Raw genomic sequence first — 17,751 nt, 5'->3', positions numbered from 1 at the left:
CCATAAAGGAAAAATTAGAAATATATATACAAGATAAAATCGGAGAAGACCAGGCAGGTTTCACAGCGGGGAAAGCATGCTTAGATCACATTTACACGGTCGAACAACTAATAGAAAAAAGAATGGCCAAAAATAGATCCGTCCATCTGACTTTTGTTGATTTTAAGAAGGCATATGACTCAATACCTAGAACCAAGCTATGGGAAGCAATGGAAGACATCGAAGTTCCACGAAGATTAATAAACGCGGTAAAAGCACTCTACAAGAATAACGAAGTAGCTATCAAAACGGGCAATGGAATATGCAGTCCATTTAAGACGACAAAGGGACTACTACAGGTTTGCTCCACATCCCCCACCCTGTTTAAAATATTCCTAGAAAAAACCCTGAAACCATGGAAAAGAAAGTGCGAAGGAATGGGTATACCAGTAAGGAACGAATATCTATATACGCTAAGTTTTGCCGACGACCAAATAGTGATCGCACAAGATGAGGATGACCTTAGTTTTATGATGAGAAAACTGGAGCAGGAATATACAAAGAATGGGATGGAAATAAATCTAAAGAAAACTGAATACCTAACAACGGAGAATACAGAAATAAAACAGCTGGAAATCGACGAAGGTAAACAAATCAAAGGAACAGACAAGTATAAGTATTTAGGCTTCATAATATCAAACAAAGGAACAACGAAGGAAGATATAAAAAATAGACTAGGACAAACAAGAGACTGCATACGAAAATTGAACCCAGTACTATGGGATAAGAACATCAGCATAAAAACAAAGAAAAAAATATATAATACCATGACAAGAAGTATCCTTACTTATGGGTGTGAAAATTGGACAATAAATAAGAAAACCAAAAACAAAATGAGAGCAACAGAGATGGAATTCCTAAGGAGAAGCTGCAGAGTAACAAGAAGAAATAGAATAAATAATATTAAGATTGATCTTGAGACTAAGAGGAGAATGGGAATGAACTCCGACATAATAGACTACATCGAACAGAAGATATTAACCTGGTACGGACATGTCAGAAGAGCAGACGAAAATCGGTGGATAAATAGAATAACAGAGTGGAGCCCGAAAGGAAGAAGAAAGGGAGGCAGACCCCGAAGATCTTTCAAAGATGAAGTGGACGAAGCAATGAGTGGAAGAAACCTACAGAAAGGGGACTGGCTAAACAGGAAAAATTGAATAAAACGGTTGATTGAAGGAATACAGTGAAAACTGTGGAAATCCTTGTATATATATATATATATATATATATACCATTCTCTCAGGTTCTTAAGCCATGAAATTCGTCTTCTTCCGATGCTTCTTCTGGCATCTATCTTTCCTTGCATTATGAGTCGCAGGATGCCATACTTCTCGCCCCGCGTCACATGTCCGAGATACTGTAGCTTTCTTTCTTTAATTGTAAGTTAAAGTTCCTTCTCTTTACCTATCCTTCTCAGTACTTCGTTGCTCGTAACTCTATCTACCCAAGAAACCCTCAAAATTCTACTATAGGTCCACATTTCAAAGGCGTTAAGTCGTCTCATTGTGTCTAGATTTAACGTCCATGATTCCACTCCGTAGTATAGTACACTGTATACGTAACATTCTGTTAGGCGTACTTTAAGAGCTAATGTTAAATTTTTGCCACATAGGACCTTTTTCATTTTTATAAAATTAGAACGTGCTTTTTTTATTCTGACTTTGATTTCTGCAGTGTAGTAATTATTTTCTGTTATAAGTGGTCCTAGGTAAGTGTACTTTTTTACTCTTTCGATCTGCTGGCCCTCCACTATCAAGATTTGTTAGTATTATGGTTGTTTTTACAAATTTTCATAAACTTTGTCTTTTTGATATTGAGCGAGGGTCCGTACTCCCTACTACACATTACTATTTTACTTACGAGTCTTTCCAGATCTTTTAAACTATCGGCTATTATTACTGTATCATCTGCATATCTGATGTTGTTAACTAGACTCCATTTACTCTTATGCCGACTGTTTCACCTTCCAGAGTTTCTCGAATTACCTCTTCAGAATAAGCATTAAATAATGGAGGTGATAGTAGGCAGCCTTGCCTGACTCCTCTCTTTATTTCCATTTCTTCAGATGTCTCTTTTTTAATTCGTACTATTGCTCGCTGATTGTAATAAAGGTTTTTATTAGCCCTAAACCTCTTTCATCTAGGTTTTTGTTTTTTAGAATTTCCATGAGTCCGTCATGTTTTACTTTATCAAACGCTTTATTGTAGTCTATAAAACAGACGTAAAGAGAACGGTTAACATCCAAACATCTCTGCGTCAGCACGTTGAAGGAGAATAGTGCCTCTCTGGTACCCATACCATTGCGGAACCCATATTGTGTGTCACTAATATCCAGGTCCAGTTTATAGTGAATTTTGGCGTGAATAATTTTTAACAGAATTTTCAAGGTATGTGGATAGGTTAGCGGTTCGTATTGATGGTTTTGTTTTTTCTCCTTTCATTCATCAACTCTAGAATTTCCTCGGTCATCACTCTTTTTTCTTACATGTGGTTGTGGTAAGTACTTTCTTACTTGGCTCCAATAGAGAGGTTTTGAATTTTAATTATTAATTTTAATTATATATTAATTTTAATTTTAATTAATTTTAATTATTAATTTAATAATTAATAATTAATTAATTTTATTATTTATTAAGAACCAAAGGAAAATCCAATGAACACAAAAAATAATTTGGTCTTGGAGGTGGAATAATATTGCCGTTTGCGTAACTTATTCCTTAAATACAATGCGATAGGGTTATGCCTAATTGCCTATATGCTGATAATTATTTCACCCCTATGAAACTAATTGACTTTTTAAGTGTGGAATTTTTTCATTTAACAGAAACATATTTAGCGACAAAGATTTTTAGCCAAGCAGTGTTACGGACCGTCCTGAACCCAACAATACAACAGATCAGCTAACCTCTGAAACAACTGAAACGCCACAACGTAACGAAAAAACCAGCCTTCCCAGTCCACCCCCAAAGTATTAATAACACCAGAAATATTTCGACCACCTTTAAAAGCAGGTCCTCATAATGAAAAGAGAAAACGTAGAAATGTTAAAAAAAGCGTTATAGCAACAGATACACCGGAAAGGATGCCATATCTAAAGGATCCAAAGCTAAAAAAGTAACTGCAAAAAGACAGGTTTTTGCAGATTCTCCTAATACAAAAACCAAAGCTGCATTGACAAAACCAAATAAGCGTAACATAAAATCTGATTCAGACACAAACGAATCTAAAGAATTTATTTCTGATAGCTCTTCTAATGATGACTGGTACGAAAAACCAAGTGATGATGACTTAGAAATTTGGGATGAAAACTTTGCTCCTCTTTCACGAAATTCTAAAGAAGATGATTTTGTCTTAGTACACTTTACTACAAAAAAACTGTCTGTTTATTACGTAGCAAAAATTTTACAAGATATTGATAAGAATGATGACTGCTTCGTATCATTTTTAAAATTAAAAGAAAATAGAAAAACAAAAGCTTACATTTACATTTTTGATGTGGTTTTGTGTTTAAATAAAAAAAAAAGTTAACATTTCCCATTTAACCCAATCTAGCAAATGTAAAATTCTTAGATATTAAGAATATTTTTAAACATCCAAAAGTTTTTGGATCTAAAAGTAAACAAGAAACATTTTTGTTCAAGGATGATTTGTCCTTGCTGAACATTCGTTAAGTTTTTAACTCTCCATGCTTTATGTCTAATATAACGATAGCCTAATGCTGACAGATCGTAACCCACAAAAAATTGAAAATTCATATTTTTGTGTCAAAGGCAACCAACCGTGCATCCCTATATGCTGTTAAATTCTCGTAACCTAAATAAAATAGTAAGGTGGCCATTCCCGCGATTTCTAACAAGTCCTAACCCGCTCGCGTTGTTTGTTTACTTCCAACTCATCTTATCCCATAGTGTAGCTTGAATGACAAAGCGTGTTGGTAGTAATTCGTTTAACCTTTAAAATTAGTTTATAAATCAGCTAGAATATAGGTAAGTCATTGATTCTCTTTACGCAAACGTTAAAATAAGTGTATTGTCTGCATATCGTAAAATAGAATACCGTTAATATTTTTTTATACTGAGAACTGGGATAAAAACAAGACAAAACAGTCAAGCATGTTAGGAAGGGAATATACTGGTTAGAAAGGCTACAAAACATTGTGAAACATGATATTCTACGCCCTGCACGTAAAACGAAGCCAGCCTGAAACTTAAGAAAAGAAATATTTTTTAAATTTTGGGAAATGTCCTGGGAACAAAAAAGGATGTTCTTCGCTCATATGGTTACATACAAGGAGAAAAAAAAATGTTATGTAGATGGACCTTCAAGGCGAAGTGGTACCTACGAATACTTTCTGGCAGTAAAAGGCAACAAATTACAAATCTGCAAATTGATGTTTCTTAACACACTAGGAGTAGGAGAAAAGATGGTACAGAACTGGGTAAGTGCGGCACGAAAAGATGAATTTCTAGAAAGTTGTGACATGGTGCAAACAAGGATCAAAGAAAAAAGAGAGTCTACACCAAAAGCAAAACAGGACATTTTGCGAGTACAGAATTTACGAGAGTTTCTGAACAGGCTGCCTAAAATAGAGAGCCACTATTGCCGCAAGTCTACTGGAAAGTTATACCTGGAACATAATTTAAAATCGAAAACTGAAGTAGGTATATAATCTTTATAAAGAACAATGTAAAGACAGACCATTATCAAATTGTAAATTCTCTACAGAATTTGAAGTAATGAATTTAGCATTGCTTAAACCACGCAAGGAGCAATGTGATATATGTTCATCTTACAAGATAAAACAGGTTACAGATGAACAATACGCATCCCACATTAGAGCAAAAGACCTAGCACGAGTCGAAAAAGAAACCGATAAAACCAGAGCCATCCATAAAGAAATTTACTGTTTTGTCGTTGATGTGCAGGCAATCAAATTGTGTCCAGTGTTACAGGCTAGTTCTTTGTACTATAAGACAAAGCTACAAGTACCTAACTTTACAGTATATAACTTGGAAAACCATCGCAGCACGAATTTCGTTTGGAATGAGACTGAGGCAGACCTTGATTCATCTGTATTCACTACGTGTTTAATAAAACATCTAGAACAATATTTGACCTCTGAAAAGAAAAATGTTATAATATTCTCAGACGGCTGTGGTTATCAGAATAGGAATGTCGTCCTTGCGAATGGTTTATCGGTTTTAGCTTCCAAGTATGAAGTCGAGATTGAGCAAAAATTTCTAGAAAGAGGCCACACTCAGATGAAGTGTGACTCTACCCACAGTCTAATTGAACGAAGACTAAAAAATCGGCAAATATTCCTACCCTCAGACTATATTTCGGTAATATCAAAAGCCAGGAAGAATCCTGCACCTTTGGAAGTATCCTATCTCACCCACACTTTTTTTCTAAACTACAATGACTCTACAAACTTTCGCTACAGCTCAATTCGTCCAGGTAAATCAAAAGAATATTTGAAGGTAGCAGATCTTAGAGGCTTAAAATACCTACCAAATGGGGATATATTATACAAAGTGGCCCATGATCAAAAATATGAACTCCTTCCTCAGAGAAAGAACACCGTCAATCACGATTTGGTTTAGGATAAACTTTATTCGAATAGATTAAAAATTACCACAAAGAAATGGAAGGACCTTCAAGATCTAAAGTCTGTATTACCTACAGATGTGCACTACTTTTATGATACGCTGCCTCACGAAGACTTAATTATCAAAGACAATAACAAAAATCAAAAAAAGAAAGCCAAGATTTAAACTTATTATTTAGTTATTTTATTTTAATTATTCCTAAAAATGTTAACTGTAACGTTGTTTAAATGGTATTCTCTTAGTTTGCTACATTTTATTTAAAGTAAACACACATTTGTATATGTTTATTTGAAATTAATAAAAATAAAAAAATAAGGATTATGATTTAAAATGACGTAAACCACACTTTTATGAGAACGCCTTGAGTTATAATAACTTACTACATTTTCTAAGAGTTCGATATACTCGTAAGCCGCCATAACGTTGGTTACAATATGTCGTATCCCTTAGTACCCTGATCAAAATTAAACAAATTTATATTTTTACTATAAACTCACTTAGTAGCCATTACATAATTATTTATTTAAGAAAACATTACACAAGCAATCTTTTATAATTATGCTATACAGTTTTTTGTGCCTCTTGTAAAATTTTCTAAAATTGGGTTACGACCTATCAGCATTAGGGTATCGATAAGCTACTTATGTCTAATATAAGTTTTTTAAATTTTGATGGTCGATCTTTTTATTTTTTTAATGCCTGTATTATTTTAAATTATCTTAGCAGAACTACGTTTGTTTGTTTAATAAGCACCATTTCTGTAATAAAACATTAACTAAATAAAAATCATACACTTTCTCCCACTTGTTTTTCAAGGTTCCACTTGGTTCATTGTGGGCCACCCCTGGTTCATTGTCCACAGTTAATCAAATGACATTTGATTACAATATCACAAACAAAGACTAATATCTATTACATAAATTGTTAAAATTAAAAATACACTTTAATACAATAATTAACTCTATTTTGTAGTTTAAACGCAAAAAATATATTTTAAATTTTAATTTTACCTATTTTTTGAGCTTTCAAAAAAAAAGTGGTTCACTGTTGAACATCTTCCCCTACTTTAAGAAGAAGAATACTTACCATCTCCATAATTTGGTGGTAAGAATCTAATATACGTTGAACCTGGAGTTCCCCAGCTAGGATGTTTCTTGTTATTGCAAGTTCCGTCAATACTTCTGTATTTGTCATTATCATCACATTTGGTTACTCGAACGCCACATTCCTGATTATCCCCAAAGACAATGTTGAAATATAAAAAACAGTGTATACAAAATAGAAAACCCGTTGATACAAACATTCTGAAGCACATGAATCGTGCTAACACAAATTTAGTTATTATATACACAATCCAAGTAAAAAATTACACATTCGCAATGTATAATTATGGTGATAATATGAAAGTAAAAATATGTTTTGATTTTTAGGGTAATTTACAGTATTAACATGCTGTGATGTAATTAATAATAAAACTCAATATGTTACAATTTATGGGAAAATAATTGTGCATAATATTAAAACTAAAAATGTTTAATAACCATTATTATCTAAAGATGCAAATTATATTTAAATCAATCAAGCAACAGTTTATATACGAATGCGGACCGGACTTAGGGCAGAGTTGTCAATATTGTACCACTTAAAATATTTCGAATTTTAATTTGAATAATATACATCATATTTAATTGAAAGATATTCTACGGATGTGAAACCTGGAAAGTGACAAACACCCTCACAGACAAACTGCAGGTCTTTGTTAACAAATGTCTACGAAGAATTGTTCGTATATTCTGGCCTAACACCATTAGAAACGAAGATCTGCTACACCTGACCGAACAAAAGAGGGTACAAAATGAAATTAAGTCCAGAAAGTGGGGTTGGATCGGTCACACACTCCGAAAAAATAGTTCCAGTATGGCAAAGACTGCAATAGAGTGGAATCCGCAAGGGAAAAGAAAAAGAGATAAATCATGGACGAGATAAGAGGCCAAGGAAAGTCTTGGAATGAGGTGAAGGCCTTAGCGCAGAATAGAACCCGATGGCGCGTTTTCACTGAAGCTCTATGCTCCACTTAGGAGTTCAAGAACCTTATATATATATATATATATATATATATATATATATATATATATATATATATATATATACAGATTGAACGAATTTAAAACGAAACATACAAATTAATATATGTCTGTTTGAACTACATTTGAAATAGTGGACCAATATAAAACTTGGACAAAAATAAATCCATACCCGGTGATAGACATTGTATAAAATATCGTTCAACTATCTGTCTCCTTCAAAGGAAAGATGAGCTTGCCTAATAGTCGGAGAGATAGAGCCGAAATTTTGAACTGATCAGTAATATGACATTTCTCTACTGGAATATATTCATTGTAACTGGGTTAAGACTTTGCCTTACAGGCGGACGCCGCTCGTGGTACAGGGGGTGGCTATACAGGGATGAAGTTGTCATTTTTTTTCGGAAAAATTCTTCTTCTTCTTCTCTCAGTGCCTATTCGTTCCGAATATTGGCAATCATTCTGGCTATAATTATTTTATTGACTGATGCTTTAAATAGATTCGTTGTTGTTGTGGAGAACCATTTCCTCAGGTTCTTCAACCATGATATTCTCCTTCTCCCAATTCCTCGCTTTCCGAATACTTTACCCTGTAGGATTACCTTCAGTAATCTGTATTTAGTGCTGTTTCTCATTATATGTCCGAGATATTCCAACTTTCTCCTTTTAATGGTATACATCACCTCTCTTTCTTTGCCCACTCTTCGTAATACGGTCTCGTTGGTTATCTTGTCTGTCCATGATATCCTTAGAATTCGCCTGTATAGCCACATCTCGAAGGCTTCAAGTTTTTTCTCCATTGCTTCAGTTAGTGTCCAGGATTCAACTCCGTAATACAATATTGAGAAGATATAACATCGTAGGAGCCTTATTTTTATCTCCAGATTAAGATTGTGGCTTTTAAAAGAAAAATTAACGATCGATAATATGGCTGAAAATTTGCCCAGAGTAAGATCTTGGTATAACTAGACGAAATCCCAAAGGGCGGACGCGAGAGTGGATACATAAGGGGTGGCGGACAGGGGTGAAATTGCAATTTTTTGGGAAAAAATTATTGGGAAAAAATTAACGATAAGTAATATGTCGACCATTTTCATGGCTCATTATTTAGCCCCTAAAAACTCTAAATCCAAAAGGGCGGACAGCTGGGTTGGTACAGAGAGCCATAAAACGGGGTCAAATGTACCACTTGCCTGCGCATTTTAGGTCTCGGTAACAATTTTCAAACTGATTTTAATATATGTAATATTTTTATACCGATTGATTTGAAAATTTGTATGCTCACTTCTGTTACTATTTTGAAAAGCGTCAAGTAGAGTTTTCCTCAAAATTTTCCAAAAAAATTTCCGTACATGAAACTTTTCGTAATTTTTTGAGGTAAAATCTAATTTGTAGAATTCTTTCGATTTTCTGTCAGTTATACCATGATTTTTTCCAAAAATTTTCAAACGATTTTTCAGATAAGAAAAAAAAATACTTTATTAGAAGTTAAGAATTAGAAAAACTTTAAAAATTTCTTCATTTTTCTTACTCTCATTGATGTCATCACATTCATCATCTTCGTCACTTTCACTTTCAATAATATCACATTCATTATCTGCTTCATTTTCAATCACTACTTCTCGAACTGATTCTGGCATCTGAGGTCCACTAAACCATTTGAATTTATATGTTTCATCTTCAAACTCCCAACCATGTTCTTCAACAATCAATTCTGTTGGTACTTTTTTATGAGCATTTGTCCAAATATTTGAAATATAATGAGCTCGGAGTAGATGTTGGTGTAATTCATCTTGACATGGTGGTAAGCTTGAAGCATCGAAATTTTTTAGTTTTTTTTTTAGGCTCGTTCACATCATGCAACTTATACTGCCGGTTAAATAGTGAAAATCTGACATCGTTTACTTTTCTTTTTGGAATTGTTCTCGTCAGTCCTGTTCCATATAAGTGACATATGAAAGTTTCTAAGGTTTCAAAAACTTCATTACAATCGAAGTCAGTTTCACCAAGTTGAATAAAAGCATCTTGATACTTATTACATTTAGCGCATGCGTCTAGAATTACTGATCTAAATGGAACGCGCATCATTATTATTTTAATATTTTAAAATAATAATGATGAAAAATTAATGTCCAAACAGAATTTGTAAAATTATAATTAACTAATGAAAAAAAAATTCAATCAATTTGAAAGTTAAAAAAAAATTTATTGAAAATATCTACAAAGTAAATTTTAAAACTTAAAAAATTGATTAAATTGATTTTTATTAATAATTATTTGTAAAATGTTAAAGAAATTCTACAAATTGAATTTTACCTATTGATAAATAGAAATAATATATTTTGTATTTGATTATTAATGTAATAATAAATCAAATTTTTCTTATATCTGAACAACCATTATTTATGCAATATAAATTTAAATACCTTTTTATTGTAATAAAAAATAAGTAAAATTACTATTTGTTATACCAAATATATTTAATAGTTAACATTAAAAAATTACTTTAATTTAATAAAATATTAAATATCAAACATTTATTCAATTAAAAATTAATTCGTAAAATATTTATATTTAAGAAAAAAATGTGATTTGTAAAGTAAATATGACTTTAGTTTGAAAAAAAAAAACATCATAATATCATTTTAAAACTACAAAATATTCTATAAAAGATTCAGACGATGACGTAGAGTTTTATCAAATGTTTTAGAAAAGTTTTTCTAAATTTTTTTTTCTTATTGGAAAAATCGTTTGAAAATTTTTGGAAAAAATTCATGGTATAACTTACAGAAAATCGAAAGGATTCTACAAATTAGATTTTACCTCAAAAAATTACGAAAATTTTCATTTACGGAAATTTTTTTGGAAAACTCTACTTGACGCTTCTCAGAATAGTAACAGAAGTGAGCATACAAATTTTAAATCAATCGGTATAAAAATATCATAATAAAATCAGTTTGAAAATTGTTACCGAGAACTAAAATGAGCAGGCAAGTGGTACATTTGACCCCGTTTTATGGCTCTCTGTACCAACCCAGCTGTCCGCCACCCCTTATGTCCACTTTCGCGTCCGCCCTTTGGGATTTCGTTTAGTTATACGGGCAAATTTTCAGCCATATTACCGATCGTTAATTTTTCCGAAAAAAATGACAACTTCATCCCTGAATAGCCACCCCCTGTACCACGAGCGGCGTCCGCCTGTAAGGCAAAGTCTTAACCCAGTTACAATGAATATATTCCAATAGAGAAATGTCATATTACTGATCAGTTCAAAATTTCGGCTCTATCTCTTGGACTATAACTAAGCGATAGGTGGTTTGACAGCATAATAACTGCTTGTGTAGTCTATTTTTCACAGTGATTCTAGGCAACCTGTTTGGGTGGAGTTTTGACTTGTTCTTGAATGAGTTCAGAATCCAGCAGCCCTCTGAAGTATTGGATTTTTATAATATAATTATTTGACAACCTTTTGTTGGCCAACCACCTAGAGCGGAGTTGAGCCGAAATACATTGATTTCGTATGTTTCGTTTTAAATTCGTTCAACCTGTATATATACATATATAATTGAAAGATGTATTAGGATAAATATTAAACATTTACACATACATGACAATTTTTGTAACTTGATATCATTGATTTTACTGTTAAAAAAGTATATTTTCCTAGTAAGCTGCACAGGTGGTACAATTTAAAAAACTAGTTGCCTTTGTTGTACCATGGGTTTCCTTAATTGTGTCAGTAGAAACCTACACAGTGTATAGAGATACAGTGTAAAATAAATTTTAGTGTGAATACCATTAATAATTTTTTGTTTAATACAATTTATTTTCCATTATCAAAAAATATTCAGTTTAAACGTACATAATATTTTTATTTATATTCAAAGCAAGAAAAAGTTTCGATTTCAGGTTGGACTCCTGCACAAAGTTCGTGGCTCCATCAACTGCATTTGGTGCATTGTATCATGTCTTCAATTCTTTTTTCCTCACAGATTGAACAGAACCACTCATCAATATACGTCTCCTCTATAATAACGTCAGGTTGATTTGAGCTTGATCCGGCATTTAAAAGAATAGACTCTCTAGGATTTTCACATTCTGTTTTTGCTAGTTTTTTTTGACAGCTTCTATGTTTGTTTTAGACTAGTTTTACTTTTTTTATTTTTGGAGAACTTACAAATTTCTTGGACGATTTCGATTTAACCTTCCCCAATTTTATTTTTATTTGTTTTATCTATTCCTGCGGTAACTGTAGCTGTTGAGCTAATTCTAATTGATTTTTATAGGGACTTTCCGTCAAAACCATTGTCTTTTGTGCTGTTCCCTTCTTGGATTTTGGATGAACCTTCTGTATAGAGTTTTTTTAGTAGTCCTAGTGGGTGTATTAGCCGCAACTAAACTCTTTTTAGGACTAGGTAGTTTAGGCCAAATTATTTCGAACTCTAAATTAGCTTATGTTGTAGACCTAAGTGGTTCCTTGTTTGTCCCATTAGACTCATTTCATTTTTACCATTATTCCGAGTTTCACTGCCTTCATGCTCATTTAAATTTTTATCCGCACAAAAGTCATGATCTTTAAAGATCATGCGATGAACAGGCCATACTCTACTAGTTCGAAAACCATTGAATGCAATTTCAATGCTTGCTGCTCTCCAATTAGCTTCAGAAATCACACCTACTACTTGAAGTTGTGTAACACAAAATCTGGGTTAGAATAAAGTTATTTTTCAACTGATTAAGTGTAGTAGCCTTTAAAAGGTTTAAAGAATGATCTATACAAATGCTGCACGCAATGCACCATACACCCAGACAATTAGTATTATTAGACCGTGCTCTCTAGCACGTAAAATTGCTTTAAGATTCTTGGAGTGCGTTGTATGCCCATCCAGTACCAAAAGAACTTTCTTTCTACTGTTGGGTTCACAGAATCAATAAAATGCTGCAGCCTTATTAAAAAAAGATCACTACTCATGTAGCCTGGTTCTGATATCTCAACCATACTCTCTGGTGAAGCACCAACCCCAAATCATTGTTTATTCGCATACGCTTAAATATAAGGGAACGTAAATTCACTGCAAACAACTATCGTGTTGACTCCACGTTTTTTCATCATCATCATCTGAATTCAATTTGTTGTCACTCTTTTTATGTCATCTGTCCATCTCGTTGGGGGTCAACCTTCTGTTAGCTTGTATTTGGGGTCTCCATTCCAAAATTCTTTTTGTTCACCGGTCATCAACTGATCTTGCTACTTGACCTGCCCAGTTCCACTTTCCACTTCCACTTTAGTGGAACTGGGCCACATTCTCTACTGGACACTAACCCAACTTGTCTTTTACCTTTTTGTGCGAGAACCTTTTGGCATTTGATCTGCACAGCGCTGACATCCGTTTCGTCAACTTTAAATGATGCATGTTGCGTCAATATTACTCTCATCAACAATTTTTTCCAGAAGGTCGAAAAACGTTCCTTTTATTGAATCCTTTTGCGCGCATTATGGACGTTGCTTGAGGTTGCTTCAGTAAGATTATATCCTTATAACAAGCTTTGAAAGCATAAACCGACTTCTTTCCTGCCATTTGGGATTTTTTATTAAAATTCTGTGATATTTAATTTCTCTCGATGAGTTGAAATGCAAGCTTTCGAACATCATTGATCATGAGGCCAAACAATAACATCTCCAGTTTAAAAATATGATAAACTAGCTCTTTTTTTCTAGGGTAGGCTTAGGGACTCCATACTGCCTGTAGAATTCATTTAATCCCACGTTTTAATTACGAAATTGAAGAGAGCCCGGATCGTCGTCCACATTTCAAGTCCCATATTTTCCTTAGGGCATATAAAACACACAATAACGTTATGTGTTATTTGTCTATTTATTTATTTTTTCAAATAAGTAGTTTTAGATACCACCCAGTGGTATCTAAAATTGTACCGGTACAATATAGGCAACTCGGCGTGGTACAATATCGGAAATTTAAATTTTGTGTAAATAAACTACGATTTGTAACCTAAAAATGGTCCAGCAAAAGAAAACAACTCAGTTTTATACACCTACGTACTTGCTTTTATTGTATCTATGAATCAAAATGGTTTGCACGTAGCTTTACAGATGCTGTAACTTTACGAATGCAACTAGAAAACTATATTGCAACACCATGAAATACAAAAAATTCGATAAAACAAAATCGATAAATGTGCACTTTGTAAAACTTCAGCACTCAACTCTAGGTATAGTCTAAACGACATAAACGCTCAGTGTAGGATTACTCAGCTTTTTCCTCAAAACCCGATAAATACGGTCAAAAATCCTTGAGCGCCGTTGACAAAGACACAAACTACATTATCAATACTTTTCCGTATTTAGACAAAGACGAAGGGAGACCAATCAATCCTTTTGGATGAGGGCTTGTTTTAAACAAGAGAGCTCAGCGGGTCTACTTGCATCATCGGAAAGGCGTATTGATCTGGAGACAAGGGTAATAATAACTGAATTAATTTGTGAAGGTGGTTGGTGAGAGTTGGCATGCAAGTAACGATTGGTATGTGCGGATTTTCGATAGACAGAGTCTATCAAATCTATATAGGCCAAACAAATCGTAGAATCCAAAATAGGATTTATGAACATTTAATTTTTGTTCGCAATTCTGATTCAATTTCAGCTTTCGGTCAACACCATCTTCATACAAGTCACAAAATTAATTTTAAAAACTCCAGAACCATAGCCCCCTTCCGCTTATATAAACCAAGAATTATCCGAGAAGACATAGAAATAGGAAAAAGGCCAAATTGTCTTAATAAAAGAGATGACGCCATATGTTACCTTCTACATGGAGACCTCTCATAAAGAAAATATCGCCCCCTCCATCCTCGAATTAAAATCCGACTGTCGGAATTGTTCGAGCCAACTCTCGCGCCAATCCCTACCCTAACCCTAACCCTAATTGTAGGGTTTTCTATGAGATTAGAATTTCTGATATCTAGATTTCATTCGCCCATCCAGTGCTCCTCAGTAGTGAAATCAGCCAATCTTGTAGCAGTTCTCGTAGGTGGATATCTGGATTTCAGTCCTAACTCTCTTTGGTCTAGCTCAGCGATGTCTGTATTTATCGGTAGTGCTGGGTTTTGTTGGCATTTTTGAACTAGGGTGTTGAGTGCGGCTAGTCGTTTTGTTGCTGGTGGAGCTATGTTGCTTAAGACTGGAAGCCATCGGGATGGTGTGGGCTTTATAGTTCCCGTTATGTGCCTCATTGTTTGGTTTAACTGGGTATCTATGACGTTTGTGTGATGACTGTTTAGCCAAACAGTTTCGGCGATTTTATGTCTTCTTCTTGAGCACCCAGAGCCATGTCATCGGCATAAACAAATTGGCGCGAGGTGGTAGTTGGTAAATCTGACGTATACCTATTAAAAGGAAAAGGAGACATAACTGACCCTTTTGGTAAGCCGTTTTACAGGTTTCTGAACTTACTGTTTTTCCCATTAAGGTGTACTTGGAAAAGTCTGTCACTTTTTTTGGTTTATCAAACTGTTGAATGAACAGCAATGTACCATCTGGTATATTTTAAATAAAAAACCCTCCTTCCACACTGTGTCGTAGGCACACGTCAAGTATATGAAAGCTGCTACTGTTTTAAGTTTCTTCTGGAATCCGTTCTCAATAAATGTTGTTAAGGAGAGGACTTGATCGCCACAGCTTCGTCCTGGCATAAATCCAGCTTGTTCTTGGGGAATATTTGGCTTTGCATGGTAAAATAATCTCGTTTGGATTATCCTCTTAAATATGTTATAGCAGACGATTAAAAGAGCGATTGGTCTGTAGCTCGCAGGTAGTGCAGGGTCTTTCCCAGGTTTAGATATTGCGATGATCTTCCTTTTTTAGAACGATTTTGGAAACTTATGCTTAGTCAATATTTGATTGTAAAATTCACGAAGCCACTTACTGGTATTTGGACCAATGTGTTTTCCAAATTCAGGATAAATGTTGTCAACTCCCACGGCTTTGCGGCATTTAATTGATTTTAGAGCTTCTGCAAGTTTTTCTGGCTCGATAGGCTTCATTATTGGTAGGCTTTGTTGTTGAGCAATTTTGGCTTCTTTCAACTGAAATCTAACTTCTCGTTTATGATTTTTTTCTATTACTGGTTTTGAAAGGTTGGCTATGCATTTGCCTATGTATTTCGGTTTTGGGGGCCGTAGAGTTTGCTGTAGCGTTGTTTGTACCAGAGACTAGTTTCCTTAGAAGGTTCCATGCGGTGCGGCTACTGTGTGTGAAATTGAGATTTTCTAAAGTTTCCCTCCACCTTGTGGTTCTCGCGGAATTTAGGGTTTCTAAGAGTTGTTCACCAACTTCAGGATCTCCAGATGTCTCAAACTGATCAAGTAGTTCTTTACACTAGTCGTTCCAGCATGAGATGTAGGATTTGATAACTCCACGTAGGATTTTCTTTTTTGCACAGCTAATCATTAATGATGCAAATCTTTCATAATTTTGAACCTCTGGTTTAATATGTCTTATATCACTTTCAAGTTGGAATTTAAACTCTTTCCACCTTGCCTTCCGAAAATTCCATCTTGGCAAACGGATTAAATTTATAATAGTGGTGATGGTGCCCAATGTTGTAATTATGGGTGTATGTTGGGATCTAGGAAAGTTATCGAGAATTTCCCTTGTGGCGTTCTTAAAGTCGTTTTTTGAGCCCCTTTTGCTGGAAGATATAAACGTGAGATCGGAATTGTAGCCTTTTTACCATCTTGTAGAATGGAAGGTAGGTTTCTGTTTTGCATTATATAAAAGTCTGAGATAGTGACACTCAGCCCATTCGACGATTTGTTCTCCCTGTTGGTTACATTGGTTATATCCCCATGTCGTATGGTGACTGTTAAAGTCTCCAGTGTATATTATCGGGTAAGAAAATGTAGAAAGTACGTTTTGTAGCCATTTAGCATTCGGTGGTTTGTATATATTGACTATAGTTATTTCGCCCACTTTCACAGCAAGTATAAAAATCTTTTGTATCGATAGGAGTAAATCTGTAATGTTTGATGTCTGCTCTACAATAAGTCGCGATACCGTACTAAGCGTGGTTGATTAAAGCTATTAGTGTGTATTCAGAGATTTGGCCACGGTTTTTTAATTGTAGATCGTCTGCAGTATGTGTTTCTCAAACAGTAACCACGTCAGTTTTGTTTTTTTGCCAGTAGCTTGCTCAGATATTTGTTCTTGCTTCGGCTGATGCCTTCAATATTTTTTTATTTGGTATACTCGAATTGTTGGTCCGATTATCAACTGGCTCTGACAAGAGCCATCATTTGTTTGTTGTGTGCTGTTTTTCATTGAAATTTTTACGCCAGAATATCTACGAGAGACAGGTCTGGTTCTATTGTTGCTAGTTCATTTAGCGTTACCCAGGGTGCACGTGTAGTATTCTACTACAGACGCCAACTAGCTTTACACCCCAGCTACCCATAACTAAGACATCGTGTTGTCTAATATTTATTGTTGAAAACAAAGAAATCTTGATCTAAGCAAGCTTGTCATAGTTGAACAATGAAGTTAGTAGCAGGCAAGATGAAGGAATTGGCTATTAGAATAGAGTAAACCAGATAAATTGTTTCTTGTTTAGGGACAGAAGTGAATAAATTGCTGACATTAAATAAGAGCATAGTAGTGTTGGGGCAAAGATTTATCTGTTGTAGGTTATTGACTAGGTGACTAGTGTTTTTGAAAACGATTTCGTTTTACCTTTCGTTTTTGTTGACGAAAAACGAAGGATAAAGTTCGTCATGTTGTTAATGAGATTAAGTATAAATTTTGATATAATGAAAACTGGAGTGTCGATAAAATTAATACCTGGACGAACAAGAATAACCTTCTTATGTGTCTTAGACACATTTTTTCTGCATAAAATAGACAGATGGAAAGAGTATATTAAGGAACTGTTTAGTGATGAAAGGCCCGAGCTTGAAATCAATAAAGTAGTTACAGGACCTGACATAACTATGGACGAAATTGA

General features: G+C 34.2%; 1 protein-coding gene across 1 annotated transcript in view; it reads right to left on the bottom strand.

Annotated features, from left to right (window-relative positions):
* The window catches only part of LOC140447565 (peroxidase-like), a 57,066-nt gene extending 49,955 nt beyond the window's left edge, over nucleotides 1–7,111 (bottom strand). The window contains exon 1 of the mRNA XM_072540284.1: nucleotides 6,738–7,111. Within this exon, the coding sequence (XP_072396385.1) occupies nucleotides 6,738–6,966 (229 nt within the window). The 5' untranslated portion in view covers nucleotides 6,967–7,111. The remainder of the gene's footprint in view (nucleotides 1–6,737) is intronic.
* Between the last annotated feature and the right edge of the window lie 10,640 nt (nucleotides 7,112–17,751).

Source organism: Diabrotica undecimpunctata, chromosome 1, assembly GCF_040954645.1.
Source record: "Diabrotica undecimpunctata isolate CICGRU chromosome 1, icDiaUnde3, whole genome shotgun sequence".
NCBI classification, from domain to species: Eukaryota; Metazoa; Arthropoda; class Insecta; order Coleoptera; family Chrysomelidae; genus Diabrotica; species Diabrotica undecimpunctata.
Note: the sequence above shows the minus strand (reverse complement) of the source record. Positions and strands in the feature narration are given on the sequence as shown.